At 44.5% G+C, this 18,986-nt stretch overlaps 3 protein-coding genes across 8 annotated transcripts in view; 2 read left to right on the top strand and 1 right to left on the bottom strand.

The window, feature by feature from the left end:
* LOC106580844 (uncharacterized protein KIAA1522 homolog) overlaps nucleotides 1-5,496 on the top strand; it is a 49,759-nt gene extending 44,263 nt beyond the window's left edge. For all 6 annotated transcript variants that reach the window (XM_014162592.2, XM_014162365.2, XM_045715220.1 and 3 more), the window contains 5 exons: nucleotides 21-64; nucleotides 207-363; nucleotides 529-642; nucleotides 813-4,181; nucleotides 4,285-5,496. In XM_014162592.2, coding sequence (XP_014018067.1) covers nucleotides 21-64; nucleotides 207-363; nucleotides 529-642; nucleotides 813-4,181; nucleotides 4,285-4,352 — 3,752 coding nt within the window. In that variant the 3' untranslated portion in view covers nucleotides 4,353-5,496. The remainder of the gene's footprint in view (nucleotides 1-20; nucleotides 65-206; nucleotides 364-528; nucleotides 643-812; nucleotides 4,182-4,284) is intronic.
* Nucleotides 5,497-11,223: 5,727 nt separating this feature from the next.
* On the top strand, nucleotides 11,224-13,740 carry LOC106583660 (CD276 antigen). The gene is made up of 4 exons (XM_014168155.2): nucleotides 11,224-11,740; nucleotides 11,932-12,276; nucleotides 12,437-12,721; nucleotides 12,853-13,740. The coding sequence occupies exons 1-4, from the start codon at nucleotides 11,671-11,673 to the stop codon at nucleotides 13,020-13,022; spliced, it is 870 nt and encodes a 289-aa protein (XP_014023630.1). The 5' UTR covers nucleotides 11,224-11,670; the 3' UTR covers nucleotides 13,023-13,740.
* A 1,979-nt stretch (nucleotides 13,741-15,719) lies between these two features.
* Nucleotides 15,720-18,702, bottom strand: LOC106583609 (zona pellucida sperm-binding protein 3). Its single transcript, XM_014168020.2, has 8 exons — nucleotides 18,160-18,702; nucleotides 17,956-18,065; nucleotides 17,773-17,876; nucleotides 17,480-17,654; nucleotides 17,240-17,357; nucleotides 16,973-17,052; nucleotides 16,610-16,698; nucleotides 15,720-16,468 (listed from the first exon to the last, which is right to left on the bottom strand). The coding sequence occupies exons 1-8, from the start codon at nucleotides 18,394-18,396 to the stop codon at nucleotides 15,720-15,722; spliced, it is 1,662 nt and encodes a 553-aa protein (XP_014023495.2). The 5' UTR covers nucleotides 18,397-18,702.
* Between the last annotated feature and the right edge of the window lie 284 nt (nucleotides 18,703-18,986).

The following is an 18,986-nucleotide window of genomic DNA, read 5'->3' as shown; positions in this document are numbered from 1 at the left end:
TAATTTGACCTTTATTTCAGAAACAAATAATGGGGTGGATTACCAGGATGACCAAAGCATCGCTGTAAGTTTCCCATTCTACATTTCATCCACGGTGCTACATCAAATCACTAAACATTGTTCCGTCACAAATTCACACCATTCACAGCTGCTTTAATTAAGTGTATACTAATCATTTACTTTGGAATTTTCTGTGATTTCTACAGTCGACAGTCACCCGGCAGCCTGACGAGACTGAGAGTGACAGTTACAGAGAGAGGAGAGGCTCTTTGTCAGACAGCACTATACTAGACACCATGTCCCAGGTCTCAACACGCTCCGCTGTCTCCACACGGTCCTCACGGTCAGGACTGACCCGCCAAGGTGACATGACCATAACCAGAAAACAATTCATACTGGAACCACTTTAAAACCTTTTCCAACCAGTGATTGTTTGATTTCCTTTGTCTTCAATGTGTTTTAGAGTAAACAGTGGAGTGAAAGCGGCTGTTGTTGGTTTTTGTTAATTTTGACCTAATATTTCTCCAGCATCAACCTTCAGGCCCCTGAAGTCAGAGAAGAAGCCAGAGAAGGCCAAGGCCAGGAGGAGACACAGGAGAACCACAGTTATGGGGATACCACAACACATCCAGAGGGAACTGGGTACGTTACTCATTATTTATGCTCTAAATTAATTGAAATGTCAATATAGACCATTGTGAAGATACCTGTGGATAATTTCACCCTTAATAAAAGCTTCTGTGCTTGTATTTGCTTGTGTGGCTGTTTATTCTGTCCTGGCTGTTTATTTGTGCTGTTGTTCCTCACTAAAGGGCTGGATAGAGCATCATGGGCAGCTCGTCAGGTTATAGATGAGGGCGGGCTCCATAACGGGGAGAGCCTGGACATCCACACCATCGATGGGCCTCACCTAGCTGATTCCCAGGAGGGGGTGAGGATATATCTCCAGTCTGTAGAAGGCCTGCAGCCCGTCAGTGAGGACCAGGTTCAGAAGTTCCCCTCCCGGGCCGGTCACACAGATGACCTGGCTCTCCTCCAGCGCATGGGCCCCCAGCTGTGCGGCCTGAAGAGGCCTAATTCTCTGGCCGTCCCCTGGATGACCACGGCGTCCGGCCTGCTGCACCATCCCCCCAGCCCCGTCATGTCCATGTCCCCCCAGGCCACCTACATGTCTAAGATCATCCCCAATGCCGTGCTGCCACCCTCCATCGACGTGGTGGAGATTAGCCATAACCGCAGCCGGAGCAGTGTCCGTACCGTCAGTAAGAGCAGACTCCTGCTGGCCAGCCCTGCCTCCTCCAGAGCCTCCTCCCGCGCCTCCGCCATGTCCTCCGCCTCCCGATACAACCCACCACACTTCTCTGACAGCTCTGGATGGAGCCACTCTGAGTCCTCTGAGACCCTGGTGTCTGACTCCTCCACCGTCTTCTCCAACAGCACCACCAGACAGGGGGGGGATGGGCAGGGCTCATCCAGGGAGATGGCCCTGGACAGAGAGAGTATCCACTCCTCTGTTAGTAAGGCCTCCAGGACCTCAACCATCAAAGGCAAGGGGAAAGCCAGAGGGGATGATGGGAAACAGGAGGGGCCCTTCATCCGGAGCCTATCTGTGATGAAGTCCAAGAGGGCACCGGCCCCACCCAGCCGCTCCTACTCCTTACACAAGGACAAGATGAAGCGGCGCTCGCGGGACCTGACTGACATCAGGGTGGCTGCCCCTCCCCAAAGCAGCCCAGTCCGTGGTGGGGAGGCTAAGGCAGTCAGTGCTGTGGAGACCGGCTCTTCTCCCATGCCCTCCAGTAACAAAAGTAGCCCTGGATACGCAGCAGACACCAGCTCTCTGGATGAGTCCTCGGGCTCTGTGACCAACTCCTTTAACACCCAACAGCAGGCAGCCAGGGAAGAGGAGAGGAATGAGCAGCCAGGCTCCACAGGCTTCTCTCCCCAGAAACAGACCCCCCAGGAAAACATCATGAAGAAGACTGTTTCCCCCTCCAGCGGCTATCCCAGCCCGGGTGGCATGCCCACCCTCCCCTCCGAACAGACCCATAACTCATCCCCAGGAAACAAGAGGGGCATCCTGGCCAAACTAGCAAGCATTTTCCCCAAGGCACCATCCCCATCACCTGTTATTCAGCCACAGGCCTCTGACAGCAGCAAGACGCCTCGTCCATCCCCTCCAGTCAACAATGTAACTTCCTCACCTTCAGTCATGGCACTCAGAGAGCTGTTCAACATCCCTCCCCCACCCAAAGTGTCTGCCCCCTCTCCTCCTCCCCCGGAGGTATGGGCACACAACAAGCGCACTTTTGAACTGCTGCTAGGTCCCCCGGCCCCCAACAACACGGATACGGTGGTGCGAAAGAACCCAAAGGATCGACGACAGCAGAGGCAGTCTCCTTCCACATCAAGAGAGGCTTCTGTTAAGAACGTGTCACCTGAGAGGAGAGGTGAGGAGTCTGCACCAGAGCAGGAGGCAGGAGGTGTGCTAGAGAGGGTCACTGAGCCTCTGTCTAAAGAGCAGACCGGTAATCCAGCAGCACTAACATCTGTGTCAGGAAAGGGTCAGGGAAGTCCAAAGAGCCAGGAAAAAGATGGGTTGAGTCCAGTGGTTATAGAAGTGGGAGATAAAGGACCGACTCAAATAGAGCCTTCTGAAGGAATGAAAAGGAATAGTGAAGTGGCACAGAAAGTTGAACAAGAGAGGGTACAAGGAAGTCAGTTGGTGGTTGAACCAGAGAAGGTCAAGGTAAGTCAGATGATAGGTAAACTAGAGAAGGTCCAGGCAAGTTGGTTGGTAAATGAAAAGTCAGTGAACGCCTCAGTAGCTCCAGGAAGGGGCCTAGGAAAAGTAAATACAGAAATACAGACTCCTGCTACAGAGAAAAGGACTGAAGCTCAACTTAAAATGGACATGTTGTCTATGCTTAGCCCTGCTCTAGCACGCGTCTCCCCATCTCCTTCTCCTCCCCCAGCACACTATCCTCCCCTTCCCCCTTCCAAACAGACCCCGCCAGTGACCATACTTGGGGTCCCCTCAGCTTCTACACCCGCTCCAGAGCTCCCACTAGTCTACCCCACTGGGGAATCCTTCTGGCCTCCTCCCCCACCTCCCATGGACTTGGCCACCCTTGGCGATGAGCTTGACCTCCCCCTTCCCCCACCACCCAGTGGTTGTGAGGAGGGGGTTATTATGACAGACCCTGTGCCCCCTGTTTCAGAGGGGACAGTGGGTGTTCCAAACCCTGCCCGACCTGCACCTCAGGAAGTTTCATCTGTACCCCAGGGAATACCGCAGCCCAGTCCAGGGATCACAGAGTGCCAGAACCAAGAGAAGAAGTCCCTCAGCAAGAGCTCTCCCACTCCCCCAGAGGAGGCCCCCACTCCTGTGGTCACCCCCTCCCTTCTGCAGATGGTCAAGCTGAGGTCTGTCAATAATGGTGACCAGGGTCTGAAAAAAGACCAGAGTCAGGGACAGAACCAGACAGAGGTCACTTTGAGGGCCAAACAACCCAGTAACGGGGAGGCTCCCCAGAAGCCTATTCGAAGGTCTCTGATCATGACAGCTCCCCCTCCCACTGTCACATCCCCACCTACTACTGTTGTCTCACAACTTCCCACAGCCACTGTCCCAGTGGCAGCCCTAACCTCAGCCACTGTCCCAGTGGCAGCCCTAACCTCAGCCCCAACCACAGCCAAGTTCCAGCCCAGCATAGTTCATTTACCCTCAAAGTCATCTATTGTCACCTCTCCTACAAGTAAGTCTCCTCCTGCCTCAGCCACCATGAGGATGCAGGAGGCCATTCGCTTGAGGACAGAGGCCAGAAGTAAAGAGGGGCCTCCCTCTCATCTCAGCCTGCACTCCCCAACTTCACCAACAGGTCTCAAGTTCCCCTCATCTACCGCCAGTTTCATCTTCGCCAAGAGCACAAAGAAGGTTGTCATAGAGACCCTCTCAACCCCTGAGGCCCAGGCCAATCTCACAAAGAACCTGGTGGCTGAGCTTTCATCCATGTCAAATCCAGCCAAGTCCACAGAAACACAGAAAGAGGTAGCAGTCAAGGTGCCGCCACCTGTGGCAAGAAAACCCAGGCTTAAGGTCACAGATGCAGAGCCCAGTGTGGAGACTGAGCATGTGCAAACTGCGGGACAGGAAGCACAGCCAGCAGACAACACTGAGGGTAAGGGATCTGTGATTCTGACACAACCATGCTTGCCTCCTTTGTTACAGCTATTGTCCATTCATGTTGATCTGATCTGACTTATCTTTCTCTCCTGTCAAAGGTTCTCCAGAGGCTCCAAACGGGACAGCAGTAAGTGTTGAAGTGTCACCACCATCATCATCCACATGAGCAACACTGCCACTTGGCAAGGACTAATCATTCACAAAGACAGACTGACTTTTACCTGTAAATTGAGAAGACCCAATGTGTCAAACACCATATGTCAATCACAATATGCAAGAGGGAGAGAGATGGATCAAGGGGTGAGTGGATGAGAACTACAGAGCCTTCTGAAGACAAGGCAACAGGACATAGCTAAATGTTGCCCTCTCAACAACAACAAAAACAATCCTTTGAGTTTATATGGAAATGGTGTTGGACTTTAATTTCTCTAATACTATTTTTCTATTTTAGAGTATTTTTCTTTGTCAGAAGGACTTGTTACTGGTCTGATGAACAATAGACAGACATGGACAGCATGCTGGTCTAGGTACAAGTCTAGGATACCCTCTAGTGTCAACTATGGAATGTTACAGCTACTGCCGTTTGGTACACAAAACAATGAGGAGGTTTATAATCCACTTGTCTGGATTATATACCAGAATGTTGTATTTTTATATATTCATATCATTATAAGATCATGCACTATTAAATTGTGTTAAGTTCCCATTTCATCCTTCATGTTTTTGCATTAAACATTATTTACCTAAGATCTTTTTCCTGTAGACATCTACCATTACATTTTGGGAGAGAAAAAATATTTCGTTTTTTTCTTTTGTTCTACGTTTCAATATATGTCAATATTTTATGAAGTCATCTGATGTCATATTTCCTTATCTCCCTAGCAACTAAAATGATGTCATCAGAACTGGATGATGTCAATTGTTCTGAGGATGAGAATCCCAATTCATGTTTTGTTTCTGTTGTTGATATGAATGTACATAGACTTGTACTGGAAGCTCACCCAGTGTGTAAATCAAATCTCCGTCTTTCTCTAGGAGTATTTTGGCAAATAGGTATTTGTCTTGTTTTTAATTACTTGTCCCTCAGATTTAGATACATTTCCTTTCAACCAGATTGGAGCTATATTATACATTGCATTTATGTTGCTAAATTGTCCAGAAATTGGGATATTCCTCAAGTGAATGAAATCTGCTTTGAAAGTACTAAATATTATTCAAAGTGATTTCAATGATAAATGATTATGAAAAATTATTAAGTATAGTTTCACTTATTTCAATATAACAGAATAAATTGATTTATTCACAATGAATGAATTTAGCCATATCATTATTTCTACCCTGTTTCTGAAACATTTTGAGAAAAGTTCTGTCAATATTTTCAGTCAGTTAGATCCATTTATGTGACACACACACACACACACTTCCTGCTTTCAGGTTTCCCCCAGGTTTGTACCTTTTCCGTCTTATCAGGATGTTGAAACCTCACATTCACACACGTCTGGTTTTCCAGTGTCCATCTTAGACACATCTATATGTTCACAGTCATAATTTAGACTAATTATAAAATAGATTGACTGTATATGTAATGAATATTTTAATATTATTATTTCGATTTTACATAATAGATTGTTTATATTTGAATGTTTGTGTTTTGTCTGTGTCAAACCTTGACAGAGGTAACAAAATAATCTGTTACCTTTGTCGAGGTTTATTTTTAAACCAGATGTTTATTTTATTATGGTTGCTGAGCTGCTATATAAACTCTTATCAGAGGGTATGTCTGAGAGAATCCATGGGGAATAAGGGATTGAATTTATGTGAGCGGATGGATCTCTGTTGGGGCTTAAAACTAAATGCCTTAATATGAATTGGGGTGGATCTTGATTTACAATGACAAATTAATAAGCAGGTCATAGAAGATACTAGAATAACTTCAAAGTTTATTTGGCAACGTCCTTGCGTCACTGACGTTGTGCGTCATTTGGCGGACTCTAGCTTCTGTCACAGGCTTTCACCTCATCGAGAGGGAAGCCAGGGCTAGGCGCAGTCAGTAACAAATAGTTACAGTAAGTGCATGGAGTATCAGTAGGTCATTCGTTCCTCAGCATAAACTGTAAAACACCAGTGCCTGGACTGCTGCTGATTCACTGAAGGACTTATTTTATTGTGTAGCATTGCTGGTTGAATAAAGTCAACTCTGTCATGACCTGGACATCATGAATAACTCAAAGGATTTTTTGTTTCTCTCCAGTTATTTAAGACAATGGTTCACAAATGTTTTGCTTCGTGACCCACCAATTTAAGTGTCTGTTGAGTCGTGACCCAGCATAAATGGTTGAGTGGTGAAAAAAACATACCCAGACCATAGAATAAGTATAGAAAAGGTATTAATAAAACCCTCCTCAAAACATTACTGAATGTAGATTTGAGTATGAGTTCTAGAGACAAAAAAAAATAATAATACTATATAATAATGACATTGTAAAAATGCACAAAAAATATTATCCCGCAAACCAGTTTGGGAACCACTGATTTAAGACTTCCTTCTCTGGTTCTCTCACTTCTATGGTACTCCTGGTTTTACTATCAATGGTGACTAAATACATTGATGTAAGACTGTCTGTGTCCCTGTCGCTATAGTTGAATTTGAGATATACAGTATTATGTTATTTTGTTATGGGTTAACACATCAGTAGTGCCAATGATTTACCATATGACTGTTTTGGTAATAAATAATAAATTGTTTACCAGTTAAAACCCACAGTCTTTCTCAAACATTAAGTGTGTGCTGAATTTACCACTATACAGAGTGGTTAGTAAAACTGTTTGTGTTTCTCTGTCTGTAGATACGTTTACCACAGGAGGTTGGTGATACCTTAATTGGGGAGGACGAGCTTGTGGTAATGCCTGGAGTGGAATTAGTGGAATGGTATCTGTAGTAACTTGACAAGGAATGCCCACACGCATTTCACTATTACTTTACTTTCAACCCAATAACTAAAAGGTGTACAGCCAGGTACAAACGGTACAAAAATAGCAGAACTATATAGCCCACTCAACCGGTGGTAGAATCACATTGCACAGATCTGACTCTTAGTGATGACATCATCAAAGGGGAAAGGTCATGGTCAATGCCAATAATAACCATGTAATTATTTATATAGTGTCCACACTATAACAGTATCAAACACATGGTTTCCAGACATTATGAGCCGTCCTCCCCTCAGCAGGCTCCACTGGTTTCAGATCTCTGTTCCCAGTGTGTCCAAGCTTGCCATCCATGGTGAAGATGTAGTCCTAGACTGCAGCTTCCCTGACTGGAGGATAGACGATGAGATTGTCCACCGTTTCTACCACAGCCAAGACCAACAGAACAAGCCTGTACCTTTCTAAGAAAGAAAAGGGGAATAACCTCTCTCAGGATGAAACGTACAGTATCACCCTAGAAGATGCAGGAAATTACACCTGCTTTGTGGGCACAGTATCTGGCACTCAGAAGACATCCTTATTACTAAAGTTTGCCGGTGACAATGATATCTTAACTTTAGCAAACACCAGTCTCAACAGCAACAGTGAAGAGGTGACTCCGGGATGCTGGCCTTCTAGGCAGAGTTGCAAAGAAAAAGCCATATCTCAGACTGGCCAACAAAAAGAAAAGATTAAGATGGGCAAAAGAACACAAACACTGGACAGAGGAACTTTGCCTAGAAGGCCAGCATCCCGGAGTCGCCTCTTCACTGTTGACGTTGAGACTGGTATTTTACGGGTACTAAACTCAGCAAAAAAGGAAACGTCCTCTCACTGTCAACTGCATTTATTTTCAGCAAACTTAACATGTGTAAATATTTGTATGAACATAAGATTCAACAACTGAGACGTAACAGTAACAGTCAGTATCTGGTTTGGCCACCAGCTGCATTAAGTACTGCAGTGCATCTCCTCCTCATCGACTGCACCAGATTTCCCAGTTCTTGCTGTGAGATGTTACCCCACTCTTCCATCAAGGCACCTGCAAGTTCCCGGACATTTCTGGGGGGAATGGCCCTAGCCCTCACCCTCCGATCCAACAGGTTCCAGACATGCTAAGTGGGATTGAGATCCGGGCTCCTCGCTGGCCATGGCCGAACACTGACATTCCTGTCTTGCAGGAAATCACGCACGGAACGAGCAGTATGACTGGTGGCATTGTCATGCTGGAGGGTCATGTCAGGATGAGCCTGCAGGAAGGGTACCACATGAGGGAGGAGGATGTCTTCTCTGTAACGCACAGCATTGAGATTGCCTGCAATGACAACAAGCTCAGTCCGATGATGCTGTGACACACCGGCCCAGACCATGACGGACCCTCCATCTCCAAATTGATCTCGCTCCAGAGTACAGGCCTCGGTGTAACGCTCATTCCTTCGACAATAAACGTGAATCCGACCATCACCCCTGGTGAGACAAAACCGCAACTCGTCAGTGAAGAGCACTTTTTGCCAGTCCTGTCTGGTACAGCGACGGTGGGTTTGTGCCCATAGGCGACGTTGTTGCCGGTGATGTCTGGTGAGGACCTGCCTTACAACAGGCCTACAAGCCCTCAGTCCAGCCTCTCTCAGCCTATTGCGGACAGTCTGAGCACTGTCCGCAATAGGCTGGTGTAACTCAGGCAGTTGTTGTCGCCATCCTGTACCTGTCCCGCAGGTGTGAAGTTTGGATGTACCGATCCTGTGCAGGTGTTGTTACACGTGGTCTGCCACTGCGAGGACGATCAGCTGTCCGTCCTGTCTCCCTGTAGCGCTGTCTTAAGCGTCTCACAGTACGGACATTGCAATTTATTGCCCTGGTCACATCTGCAGTCCTCATGCCTCCTTGCAGCATGCCTAAGGCAGAAAAACCTCTTTAGTGTCCTAAGTTTTCATAACTGTGACCTTAATTGCCTACTATCTGCAAGCTGTTAGTGTCTTAACGACCGTTCCACAGGTGCATGTTCATTAATTGTTTATGGTTCATTGAACAAGCATGGGAAACAGTGTTTAAACCCTTTACAATGAAGATCTGTGAAGTTATTTGGATTTTTACGACTTGTCTTTGAAAGACAGGGTCCTGAAAAAGGGGCGTTTCTTTTTTTGCTGAGTTTGACTGACGACTTTCAGAATAAAGTTTTTTGTTTCTGGCCATTTTGAACCTGTAATCGAACCCACAAATGCTGAAGCTCCAGATACTCAACTAGTCTAAAGAAATCCAGTTATATTGCTTCTTTAACCTGTTGGGGATAGGGGGCAGTATTTGCACGGCCGGATAAAAAACGTACCCGATTTAATCTGGTTACTACTCCTGCCCAGTAACTAGAATATGCATATAATTATTGGCTTTGGATAGAAAACACCCTAAAGTTTCTAAAACGGTTTGAATGGTGTCTGTGAGTATAACAGAACTCATATGGCAGGCAAAAACCTGAGAAGATTATGTACAGGAAGTGCCCTCTCTGACCATTCCTTGGGCTTCTTGGCTCTGTTTATTGAAAACTTAGGATCTTTGCTGTAATGTGACACTTCCTACGGCTCCCATAGGCTCTCAGAACCCGGGAAAAAGCTGAATGATGTAATTCCAGCCACTGGCTGACAAACTTTAGCGCGTTTGGATAGTGGTCCATCAGAGGACCATCAGACTGAGGCTCGTGCACGAGGGGATCCCATGTTTTTATTTTCTCTCTCTTTGAACGTAAACACGCTTTCACGGTCGGAATATTATCGCTTTTTTTACGAGAAAAATGGCATAAAATGGATTTTAAACAGCGGTTGACATGCTTCGAAGTACGGTAATGGAATATTTAGAATTTTTTTGTCACGAAACGCGTCGTGCGCATCACCCTTCTTTACCCTTCGGATAGTATCTTGAACGCACGAACAAAACAGAGGATATTTGAACATAACTATGGATTATTTTGAACCAAACCAACATTTGTTATTGAAGTAGAAGTCCTGGGAGTGCATTCTGACGAAGAACAGCAAAGGTAATAACATTTTTCTTATAGTAAATCTGACTTTGGTGAGGGCTAAACTTGGTGGGTGTCTAAATAGCTAGCCCTGTGATGCCGGGCTATCTACTTAGAATATTGCAAAATGTGCTTTCACCGAAAAGCTATTTTAAAATCGGACATTGCGAGTGCATAGAGGAGTTCTGTATCTATAATTCTTAAAATAATTGTTATGTTTTTTGTGAACGTTTATCGTGAGTAATTTAGTAAATTCACCGGAAGTTTGCGGGGGGTATGCTAGTTCTGAATGTCACATGCTAATGTAAAAAGCTGGTTTTTGATATAAATATGAACTTGATTGAACAAAACATGCATGTATTGTATAACATAATGTCCTAGGTGTGTCATCTGATGAAGATCATAAAAGGTTAGTGCTGCATTTAGCTGTGGTTTGAGTTTATGTGACATTATATGCTAGCTTGAAAAATGGGTGTCTGATTATTTCTGGCTGGGTACTCTGCTGACATAATCTAATGTTTTGCTTTCGTTGTAAAGCCTTTTTGAAATCGGACAGTGTGGTTAGATTAACGAGAGTCTTGTCTTTAAAATGGTGTAAAATAGTCATATGTTTGAGAAATTGAAGTAATAGCATTTCTAAGGTATTTGAATAACGCGCCACAGGATTCCACTGGCTGTTACGTAGGTGGGACGAAATCGTCCCACTGGCCCTAGAGAAGATAATCAGAACAGTTTTCAGCTGTGCTAACATAATTGCAAAAGGGTTTTCTAATGATCAATTAGCCTTTTAAAATTATAAACTTGGATTAGCTAACACAACGTGCCATTGGAACACAGGAGTGATGGTTGCTGATAATGGGCCTTTGTACGCCAATGTAGACATTCCATTAAAAATCAGCCGTTTCCAGCTACAATAGTCATTTACAACATAAAAAATGTCTACACTGTATTTCTGATCAATTTGATGTTATTTTAATGGACGCATTTTTTTTGCTTTTCTTTAAAAAACACAGACATTTGTAAGTGACCCCAAACATTTTCACGGTAGTGTATATACTAGGATGTATTTTCTATTGGTCCGTGGGCCTACGAAAGGGGTGTGGCCCACGAGCCGCCAGTTGACCATCCCTGATTTAGTGGGCCAAAGCTCTCTGTTGAGTAATAAGGCCAGAGGTTTATTGTTACGAAACTCTCCTATCACAGGCCGTAAAAAAGGAAACATGCTCAGACATGAGCATCTGCAGAAGGGCTTCCTTGAGAAATAAGGGATTGGAATGGATTCATGTTGATCTCTGTTGGTGGCTAAAAACTAAATTCCTTTATATGATCAAAACAGAATGGGAGTGTCATGGAGCCATGTCAGACATGGGTGGAGTCACAGTGAGATTAAGTACAGTAAATTGAGAAGATCAGTAGTTCCTTCATTTTCAAAATACATTGCAAGACACCAGTGCCTGGACTGCAGCTAATTCATTGAAGGACTTGATTGAATACATTAAACTCTGTCATGAGTTGTAAATCCTGGGTCACTCAATTATGTTTTGTTTCAATCCTGTTCTTCAAGGGATCTTATTCTGGTAAAACACATTTATATGGTACTCTTCTTTTACTGTCAATGGTAACTAACTACTTAAATGTAAGGAGTAATGTGTATCTGATCAAAAGTGTCACTGTAATCATGATATTTACATTTACATTTAAGTCATTTAGCAGACGCTCTTATCTTAGATGGGGTAGTGAGACTGTCTGTGTCCCTGTCTGTCTATAGTTGAATTTGAGATCAAGGTTCCCAGTGAACCCCTGCTTTCCATCGTGGGGCAGCATGTGGTACTAGACTGCAGTTTTCCTGTGGGAAAGGTCTGGGACCTGGCCAGCAGTGTGATCACGTGGCAGAGAGGCCTGGAGGTGATCCACAGCTTCTACTACGGTCAGGACCAACTGGACCGACAGAGCAGACATTATGCCAACAGAACAAGCCTGTACCACTCAGAGATGAAGAGGGGTAATGCCTCTCTCAGGCTGGACCATACCAACCTGGGGGACAAAGGAGACTATACCTGCTCTGTGAGCACAGTGCTGGGCAGTCAGAAGATCTTTCCCCTGAAATTAGCAGGTATGATAGCATATTAAACATTTTCCACTTTGTGGACTGAAAATGACTGATGTCCTAGAAAAGCACTGTTCTTTGTCACACTCTTTTGATGTAAAATGCTTACTAAGATACTTTATATTCTTTCATGCCATTAAACTGTGTCCATGACCTCTTATTTCAGCATACTATCCAGAGCCACACCTGGACTTCACAGCATCTCCAAGCGATGTGGAGCTAGTCTTGACCTCACAGGGAGGGTACCCCCGACCCTCGGTGCAGTGGCTGGATGACAGCGGTGATGATGTCACTAATAAAACAGTCATACATCTTTTAGAGGACACACATGGACTATACTCTGTCTTCAGCACACTGACCCTACAGGGACCAGTCAACAAGACCTTCACTTTCATCCTGAAGAACAAGGACCTGGGACAGGAGATCAGAAGAGCGATCACACTTCACTCAGGTAAATAGACAATATCCTGGATTTGAAAACCCTTGACATTGCCTCTCTACTGCATGAATGTTGAGAGACATATAGAGTTCAGTTGTTTAGACGTACAGTATAATCGCAATGTTCAAACATTTTCTCCTCAGCAAACGAGAGGTCAGTGGAAAAAAGCAGAATTTCTGAAAACAGAAAAAGATGGACGATTCTTGTTCCTGTAGTGACATTTGTACTGCTGTTGTTTGTGCTATTAATATCAGCACTGAGAAAAACATGCTGTGGGCCAGAGGAAAATATAAATAATGGATGGAATCTATGATTTTTGACAGACTGGGCAGCATTGCAAACAGAGTATTTTCCCAAGAAGTTACTGCCATATTACTTTATAGTTTACCATGTACATTTGGGTGGTACTTAAGTTCTCAGATACAGAAATGTGCCAATATTTAGTTGTTTTGTTTATTTATCAGAGAGAGCGACAAAAAACAGCTAATCCATGATGCAATGGATGCTGTTGAAACAATGAAAAATGCCAAGTTCCACTGACTATAATGAGCATTGTAATGGTGGTTGTACTGGAACTGCTGGTAGAGCAGTAAGTGGCATTGAGATCATGCTTAAAGTCACACAAAAAGGTTCTATCACAAAAATATATTGAAGTATCAAAATCATGTTAATTAGAGTTTCTGCCTTAGTGGATGAACAATAGATTTACACTACATAGGTCATGATATACTGAGAACAATACAGTAATTGTATTACTCACTTTTCAGACTGTCGCCATGTCATGTTAATGGAATGTAAAAAAAAGAGCACCCAAAGCTTTCTGTACCAGTCAGTTTATTAGCGCAATCAAGGTGAGGCAATGCAGTGGGTGTGATCTGGAACATTTTCAACCAAAGCTTATCAGTCAGTGTGGGAAACATCAACTTCCTTTATAGCACTTACAGTGGGGCAAAAAAGTATTTAGTCAGCCACCAATTGTGCAAGTTCTCCCACTTACAAAGATAAGAGAGGCCTGTAATTTTCATCATAGGTACACTTCAACTATGACAGACAAAATGAGAAGGAAAAAAAAATCCAGAAAATCACATTGTAGGATTTTTTATGAATTTATTTGCAAATTATTTAGGAAAATAAGTATTTGGTCAATAACAAAAGTTTCTCAATACTTTGTTATATACCCTTTGTTGGCAATGACACAGGTCAAACGTTTTCTGTAAGTCTTCACAAGGTTTTCACACACTGTTGCTGGTATTTTGGCCCATTCCTCCATGCAGATCTCCTCTAGAGCAGTGATGTTTTGGGGCTGTCGCTGGGCAACACGGACTTTCAACTCCCTCCAAAGATTTTCTATGGGGTTGAGATCTGGAGACTGGCTAGGCCACTCCAGGACCTTAATGCTTCTTACGAAGCCACTCATTCGTTGCCCGAGCGGTGTGTTTGGGATCATTGTCATGCTGAAAGACCCAGCCACGTTTCATCTTCAATGCCCTTGCTGATGGAAGGAGGTTTTCACTCAAAATCTCACGATACATGGCCCCATTCATTCTTTCCTTTACACGGATCAGTTGTCCTGGTCCCTTTGCAGAAAAACAGCCCCAAAGCATGATGTTTCCACCCCCATGCTTCACAGTAGGTATGGTGTTCTTTGGATGCAACTCAGCATTCTTTGTCCTCCAAACACCACGGGTTGAGTTTTTACCAAAAAGTTATATTTTAGTTTCATCTGACCATATGACATTCTCCCAATCCTCTTCTGAATCATCCAAATGCTCTCTAGCAAACTTCAGACGGGCCTGGACATGTACTGGCTTAAGTAGGGGGACACGTCTGGCACTGCAGGATTTGAGTCCCTGGCGGCGTAGTGTGTTACTGATGGTAGGCTTTGTTACTTTGGTCCCAGCTCTCTGCAGGTCATTCACTAGGTCCCCCCGTGTGGTTCTGGGATTTTTGCTCACCGTTCTTGTGATCATTTTGACCCCACGGGGTGAGATCTTGCGTGGAGCCCCAGATCGAGGGAGATTATCAGTGGTCTTGTATGTCTTCCATTTCCTAATAATTGCTCCCACAGTTGATTTCTTCAAACCAAGCTGCTTACCTATTGCAGATTCAGTCTTCCCAGCCTGGTGCAGGTCTACAATTGTGTTTCTGGTGTCCTTTGACAGCTCTTTGGTCTTGGCCATAGTGGAGTTTGGAGTGTAACTGTTTGAGGTTGTGGACAGGTGTCTTTTATACTGATAACAAGTTCAAACAGGTGCCATTAATACAGGTAACAAGTGGAGGACAGAGGAGCCTCTTAAAGAAGTTACAGGTCTGTGAGAGCCAGAAATCTTGCTTGTTTGTAGGTGACCAAATACTTATTTTCCACCATAATTTGCTAATAAATTCATTAAAAATCCTACAATGTGATTTTCTGGAAAAAAATTCTCATTTTGTCTGTCATAGTTGACGTGTACCTATGATGAAAATTACAGGCCTCTCATCTTTAAGTGGGAGAACTTGCACAATTGGTGGCTGACTAAATACTTTTTTGCCCCACTGTATGACACACTTAGTGGAGATATTGTGGGGACTGCTTAGATACCAGTGGTTGGTTTGTTATCCCATGTTTACATTTTAAAATGACCCTAGTTAGCGTGCTCAGAAAATAGATTGCACTTACTAAATCATGTAGTATGTACAAACATTGTGGGGCCAATTTATTAATTTAATGTGACTGGGAAAACAGTGGGCCTATTGATGTCATTACCTTATCAGTATTCTTCACCTACTGTTATGTGCATTTCCTGCTTTGAGATAAAGGATTTGTAATTTTGGCTGAAAAGTTTACTTCCTCAAATGTTTAAGTCAAAGTAAAACAAATCCTTAGAAAAACTTCCCATTCCATTGTATCAGGTGATTAAGAAATTAAGAGTTGCATTGACTTATTTCAATGTTTTTATTTCAACTGTGTCAGTGGTGTACCGTAGTAGAAGTCTATGGTTAATATTAGAATGAACCACTATGGTCTCAGTCACTGACCCCATCGCCACTTGAAATGCCAAACCCTGGGCAAGTCATTCCCACCGTCAATCCCGGACTCAACCAGCCCGTCATAGTCACCAATGACCTCCTCACCAGTCTCAGAGAAGAGTGGAAACTTCTTGTCATCCTCGTCTGTTTCCCCAGACTCCTCTTCCTTCCCCTCATCCTCAGGAATCACAAGTGGCTGCTCCTCACCCACCCCAAATCCCCATTCCTTCATGGATTGTGAAACCACCTCTTCCTGTGATACAGACTTTCCCCCCATCCCTGATCCCAGGGAGGACTCCTCCTGTGGATGCATCCATTGCCTTTCAATGGAGCCCTCCTCGGTCAACACTGATCCCTCACTTTCCCATTGACTCCTCTCTCTCAACTCTGCCCTCTCCCATGGAAACTCTAGTCTCAACCCTGACCCCTGTGTACCTTCAAATATCCCCCCCTCTGCCCTCTCCCATGGAAACTCAGTCTGAACCACCTCTGACTGCTCACCCTCCAACGGCACGGATTCATCCTCCTCTATATGTTGCTTCTCCGTGGAACGAGTATAACTCTGCTCTTCCTTATCACGATACTTCTCCACATCAATGGTTTCCAGTAGATCATCTGGGTTGTCAAACTCATCCATTTTGGTCTCAAACCAGACAACGTCTTCAACTAGTGAGGGACTGACTGGTGGGAAACCACCCTTTGGTGCAGATGGCTGATCTAAGAGCAGTAGAGGCCCGCTGCTGGCAAACCCTACAGGATATGGAAATCAACAGGGTTAGAAGTTTCATCACTACTGGAGGCCTCATCACCATGGCCTATTTGAGCACAAGGGAGATGTCAGTGCTGTATACCCAAACCAGCGATTATGGGTTGTTAGGTTGAGTCACTTACCCTCCACCATGGATCTTCTGGATTTCGGTGTCACACATTTGGAGTCACAGCAGTCACAGATGGAATCCTCTCCCATGACAGCTTTCCACCTACAGAAGGGGAATCAAAGAGACTACTTATGTCATTTAGCAAACGCTCTTATCCAGAGTGATTTGCAGTTAATGTATTCATCTTAAGATTGAGATGTGGTTGTCATCGTACCAAGCAGACATAGTAAGTAAAACTCTCAATAAAGCAGCCATTAACAAAGTCAGTACAAAAAGGCAAGTGTTGGGGGTGTAAAGGTCTTGAGTGCAAGGAGGAAGGAAGATCAAGAGCAGACTACATTTCCCACAGTGCAACATCTTAATCGTACCAGCGTACCTGTTCTCTTGGTAGGTGCAAGACTTGTGCATGGGGCCGGTTTCCTCTGATGTCACATGCAGTTTACAGTGAAGGAAGACCTAGAGGAGATGAAAAGATTAACTCTGATACAGGAAATTGAAAAATTCATGTCAATTATTTTATTGCTCAAAGGCCGCAATTTGTTTGCGTCTTTACAATACACAGCCCTGTTAATATGCATACATGCAACAGAAGAGTCTAGAGTGATTGAGATTCAGTGATAGGGTACAAGTCTCCCATGCTCACCGGTGTGTCTGGGTCAGAGGTGAACTGGAAGGCACTGAGGAAGAAGCGGAGGGTGTCATCAGTCCTGGGGGAGACAAACTGAGAGCCACCAGGGTTCTTCTGGCTTTCCAGCATGCAGCTGTGGATCAGAGAACAATGAGTTTGCACTCAGGTCAGCGTCATGTGTAGGTTTATATTCCTCCTAACCAAGTCATTATTAGATGCAACCCAAAGGAATCTCTGTTCTCCATGCATACATACCCAAAGTTGTCAATGACAGTGAACTTGAGGGATGTCTTGGAGTCTTTAGATGTTGTGGCATAGCAGTGGTTGATGAAAAGCTTTCCCCCATGGGGTAGGTGAAGTGCAGAAACCTGGAAATTAATGGTCTGTCCCAGCATGTACACCTGGGACTTGGCTGGCATGGCCCATGCATCTAAAATACGTGAAACAACACAAGTATTGCTGAATATGTAAAAACATGTCACCACTGGTTCGCATTAAAAGTGATTATAATCAATTAAATCTTGAACCACCCATAACATTATCCTCACCGTCCATCAGCTGGATTCGGAAGTTAACGCGCCCCTTTAGCTTTTTAAGCACGGCGGGTGTTTCCCATGTAGGGCGAACCACCAGCTGATAAACATGATGATACCTGTGCAGAAGGAGGTGGTTTATCGGTTTGTAGTGATATCCACAATATAGCTGCATCATTCAATTATGAGGCGACTAACCTTTGAAAACGACACTCGACCTGCACGTTAAAGCGATGCGCTCTGCGTGGGAACCGGGTCAGAGGCGTGTAATGGAGCACAAATGTATAGATGAGATAACCCGGTGGCATCTGTCAGTGATGAGGTTCAAATGTTATCATTTCATACAAGCAAGAAAGTTAACTCCAACAAGACTATCAGTTTAATCACCTTCAACAATCTTACCTGCCGTTTGCCATCACACTCCATCAATGGATAAGAGAAGAGCAAGTCACCATAAGGCATGAGAACACCGTTACTCTTGCAGGTGCTTCCCAGCGTCAACTCATCGGCGTTGGCATCAAAACCATAAAAATCCCGTTTGACCCGGACCACGAAGTCACCACTGGAACACGTAACCGAAACGTCCGGGAGCGCAGCAAAATCACGTTGAGACTTTGGTACAGGCCTATCGAGAAGCATAAGGCGCTGGATCTGGGGTGGTGGAGAGGAATATATCCTTGCGGGCGCTGGTTTGAGTCCTTGTGTGAGTTGGGGTGTTCTGAATGAGATACTGTGAGAGAGTATCCTCGGGCTTGATTTTCTGTTTGCTGTGGATGACAGGTGGGCTGTAAGCGAGTCACCAACGCCTTGTAATGTGCCCAGTTTGAGGATTTTTCTCCTGCCAGCTGGACGTGAAACAGATGGAGACCCATAAATACCCGATGTAGATATTGCAATACCAAGTGAAAATACTCTCCATAAAATACAGAGCCACCACTTTATATTCATCGCAAGAAACGTGATGTTTCGTTTTCCACCCTTCTGTAGACACGCGTGTCCTCTATACTGAACACAGCTTGAGGTGATTTGTTATTAGGTAGGGTGAACTGTGACCATGTTCCAATATGTAAGATATACTCCCTTGCTTGAGTCCTTCCTTCCTTGATAAAGGCCCAATCACTGATCTAACACGATTGTACCGGAAGTATGAGTTCCATTAAACCAACCCAGTCATGTGAGGTCAGTGATTATTGGAAGGAAGGATGCATCTTTTAGGTATTGGATGCGGG

This window comes from Salmo salar, chromosome ssa01 (assembly GCF_905237065.1).
Source record: "Salmo salar chromosome ssa01, Ssal_v3.1, whole genome shotgun sequence".
Classification (NCBI taxonomy): Eukaryota; Metazoa; Chordata; class Actinopteri; order Salmoniformes; family Salmonidae; genus Salmo; species Salmo salar.
This window is presented reverse-complemented; position numbering and strand designations above follow the sequence as displayed.

What these genes read in the sequence shown, in the direction of transcription:
- LOC106583609 (XM_014168020.2), bottom strand. Translation starts at nt 18,396, where the DNA reads ATGCTTCTCGATAGGCCTGTACCAAAGTCTCAACGTGATTTTGCTGCG. An exon ending in CCTCTGACCCAGACACACCG is followed by an intron (nt 17,053 to 17,239) that starts GTGAGCATGGGA and finishes CATCTCCTCTAG; the next exon opens with GTCTTCCTTCACTGTAAACT. An exon ending in TGCACCTACCAAGAGAACAG is followed by an intron (nt 16,699 to 16,972) that starts GTACGCTGGTAC and finishes CCCCTTCTGTAG; the next exon opens with GTGGAAAGCTGTCATGGGAG.
- LOC106583660 (XM_014168155.2), top strand. Translation starts at nt 11,671, where the DNA reads ATGAGTTGTAAATCCTGGGTCACTCAATTATGTTTTGTTTCAATCCTG. An exon ending in CTTTCCCCTGAAATTAGCAG is followed by an intron (nt 12,277 to 12,436) that starts GTATGATAGCAT and finishes CTCTTATTTCAG; the next exon opens with CATACTATCCAGAGCCACAC. An exon ending in AGCGATCACACTTCACTCAG is followed by an intron (nt 12,722 to 12,852) that starts GTAAATAGACAA and finishes TTTTCTCCTCAG; the next exon opens with CAAACGAGAGGTCAGTGGAA.